Source organism: Myotis brandtii, unplaced genomic scaffold, assembly GCF_000412655.1.
Source record: "Myotis brandtii unplaced genomic scaffold, ASM41265v1 scaffold579, whole genome shotgun sequence".
In the NCBI taxonomy this organism is placed as follows: domain Eukaryota; kingdom Metazoa; phylum Chordata; class Mammalia; order Chiroptera; family Vespertilionidae; genus Myotis; species Myotis brandtii.
The window spans coordinates 1303053-1305468 of record NW_005370171.1 but is presented as its reverse complement, the minus strand read 5'-3'; the positions used below and the strand labels follow the sequence as shown (position 1 = coordinate 1305468).

The following is a 2416-nucleotide window of genomic DNA, read 5'->3' as shown; positions in this document are numbered from 1 at the left end:
CCTGTGCCGCCTCACAGCCCACTGGAAGGGGCCGGGGCCCCTTGGAACAGGCCCTCCTGCGCTGATGGCTACGCTCTAAACGTGCAGGCTGCAGGCACAGATCACCGCAAAGCCTCCTGCCCCGGCCTGAGGCCCCAGGCGGCAGGACATGGAGGAACCAGGAAGTCGGACCCCAGTGCAGGAACAGACCATCCCTTTGCAGGGTCCTGTCCCCGGAGGTGTCCTGGCTACTCAGAGCCTGGCCCGCCCCTCCCCGCGGCTCTCATCCGACACACACAGACCACCTCGGTGCTGGTTTTGTGTTATTTTATTTGCTCTTTCCAGTCTGAAGCTACTATCATGGGCATTTAGTTATACAAAAGACACTTACAAAAAAATAAAAGACCAAGACACCCAGAGTGAGATGCATGGCGGACAGGGGGTGGGGGGCTGGCAGGGGTGCGGCTGGGAGCCAAGGGTCAGGGCTGGGTGTCTCCTCACAGGCTCCCAGCTGAGGGTGACACCCGGCTTTGTCCCACCCTGAGACCCAGAATCCAGTCAGACAAGGAGCACCAATACGCTGGCTGGAGGCTCTGGCTGGGGGGACAGGGGGGCAGGAGGGCAGGGCCAGTGAGCACCCCTGGGAGGTGGAGGCAGGTTCTGGGTTTGGGGAGGTGCCCTCCCTGCCCCACCACTAGCGAGAGCAGAGGCACCAAGGCCTGGAGATGCTGCCCAAGGCTTGCCTGCGCCACCTCCAACAATGACATTTCATTAAAAAAAAAAATACTGATTTGGTCATTTTCTGCTTCCAGTTTGGCCAGGGTGAGAGAGACAGGGGCAGGGTCCCCGGAGCACAGGGGACGTGCAGGGCAGGGCAGTCCTCTCCGTGCGGAGGGGACAGGTGACGGGCACTCTGGTTCAGCCCCTGGCCCTGCAGGCGCTCCTCCCAAGGGGCCACCGAAGGGCTTGGGGCAAGGGCCGGCCCCTGGGGAGTTGGGGGGAACCTCGGCTGGGGGGAGGGGCAGGAGATTCCAGTTAAACCCCCGCACACCAGGGCTCTAGCCCCCACTGCTCCTCAGCCACTTTGGGGAAATAAGGCTCAGAGTTGTCTGAGGTCAGAAGAGGTGCCAGCCTCGCCCACAGCAGAGAGGGCAGAGGGTCCCCAGTCCTGCTAAGGGCCAGGCCGCAGCGCTGACCGCCCGCCCGGGAGGGGCCACACAGGGCAGCAGGGGGGACACCGTAGGAAAGGCAAGGGGCTCGCCACCCTGGCGGGCCACCTGGAGAGGAATTAGCGGGAGGGGGGGAGGGGGATGCGGGGGCGGGGCCTAGTACTCCCACAGTGTGGCAGGGTCGATGGTCTCCGCACAGGCCTTCAGGACCCCCGCGTGGTCCCCCTTCAGGTAGCGCCCGCCCACCTTGATGGCCACCTTGTTGTAGTCGCAGAACTCAAAGAAGAAGTCGACAGGGGTGTCACTGCTGCTGGTGACCAAGGAGTCACTGCCCAGCGTCCAGTACTTGCCTGTAGAGTCTGGGGGGAGGAGCGAGACCCTGTCAGGCCCCGTTCTGTTCCCCACCCTGCACTCTCCGCTTCCACCCAAGCCTCCCTCGCACCCATCCAGGGTTTTGGTCCCATAACTCAGGGTGCGTCCTCCCCTGCCCATCCTTTCCGGAACCTGGCTCCTCCTGCCCCATCCGGTCCGGGGTGGGCTGGGAAGTCTCCCTCCGATCCAGGGTCACCGGTGGCCTCAAGACATTTGCCCTCTGGGGCTTGGAATGGCCCAAGCCCAGTCACAGGGAGGCCAGGCTGAGGCCCAGAGACAGCGCCGCGGACGGGGGGACTCTCCTCGGCCCGGACACTGGGGCCCACCCTGTCCACCCAGCGACCGCCCCCAGGAGAACCTGCCTTTGATGTTGTAGGCGCCGTCGTTGAACTCGAGCTGGAAGACGTCATAGTTGGAGCGGTTGGCGTCCAGGGTGCCCGTGACCTTGCGGCAGCCGATGAAGCCGTGCTCCCCGCGGAACACGATGATGGGGCGGTTGATCAGCTTCATGAGGAAGAGCTCCGTGTCCCCTGGCCCAGGAAGGAGGGGCGTGAGCTCACGCGGGTGTGGCTGGGACGCTCTGAGCGGGAACCTGGGGTGGCCCTGCAGCCAGCCCTGGGGTGAGGCTGGCAGGGAGTTTGGGGGACGCCCAGCACAGGGCAGGCCTCAGGGGTGTTGGTGAGTGACCACCGGTTGCACCCCACAGGGAGGGGGGCCTGGGGCACCCTCAGGCGGCTACCTGCTGTCTCCACCGAGGCGGCCAGCTGCCCGTTCTTCTTGGCCGTCACAAACTTGCCATTGGACGCGCGCAGTGTGATCCGCCGATCGCGCCACTCGATGTCAAAGTAGCAGCTGGCACTCCTGGGGGGGGCGGGACGGTCAGGTGGAGCCCCCAG

General features: G+C 64.9%; 1 protein-coding gene across 1 annotated transcript in view; it reads right to left on the bottom strand.

The window, feature by feature from the left end:
• Nucleotides 1-289: 289 nt before the first annotated feature.
• The window catches only part of FSCN1 (fascin actin-bundling protein 1), a 22540-nt gene continuing 20413 nt past the window's right edge, over nt 290-2416 (bottom strand). The window contains exons 4-6 of the mRNA XM_005878948.2: nt 2260-2381; nt 1883-2050; nt 290-1507 (exon numbers count right to left, since the gene is read on the bottom strand). Coding sequence (XP_005879010.1) covers nt 1305-1507; nt 1883-2050; nt 2260-2381 — 493 coding nt within the window. The 3' untranslated portion in view covers nt 290-1304. The remainder of the gene's footprint in view (nt 1508-1882; nt 2051-2259; nt 2382-2416) is intronic.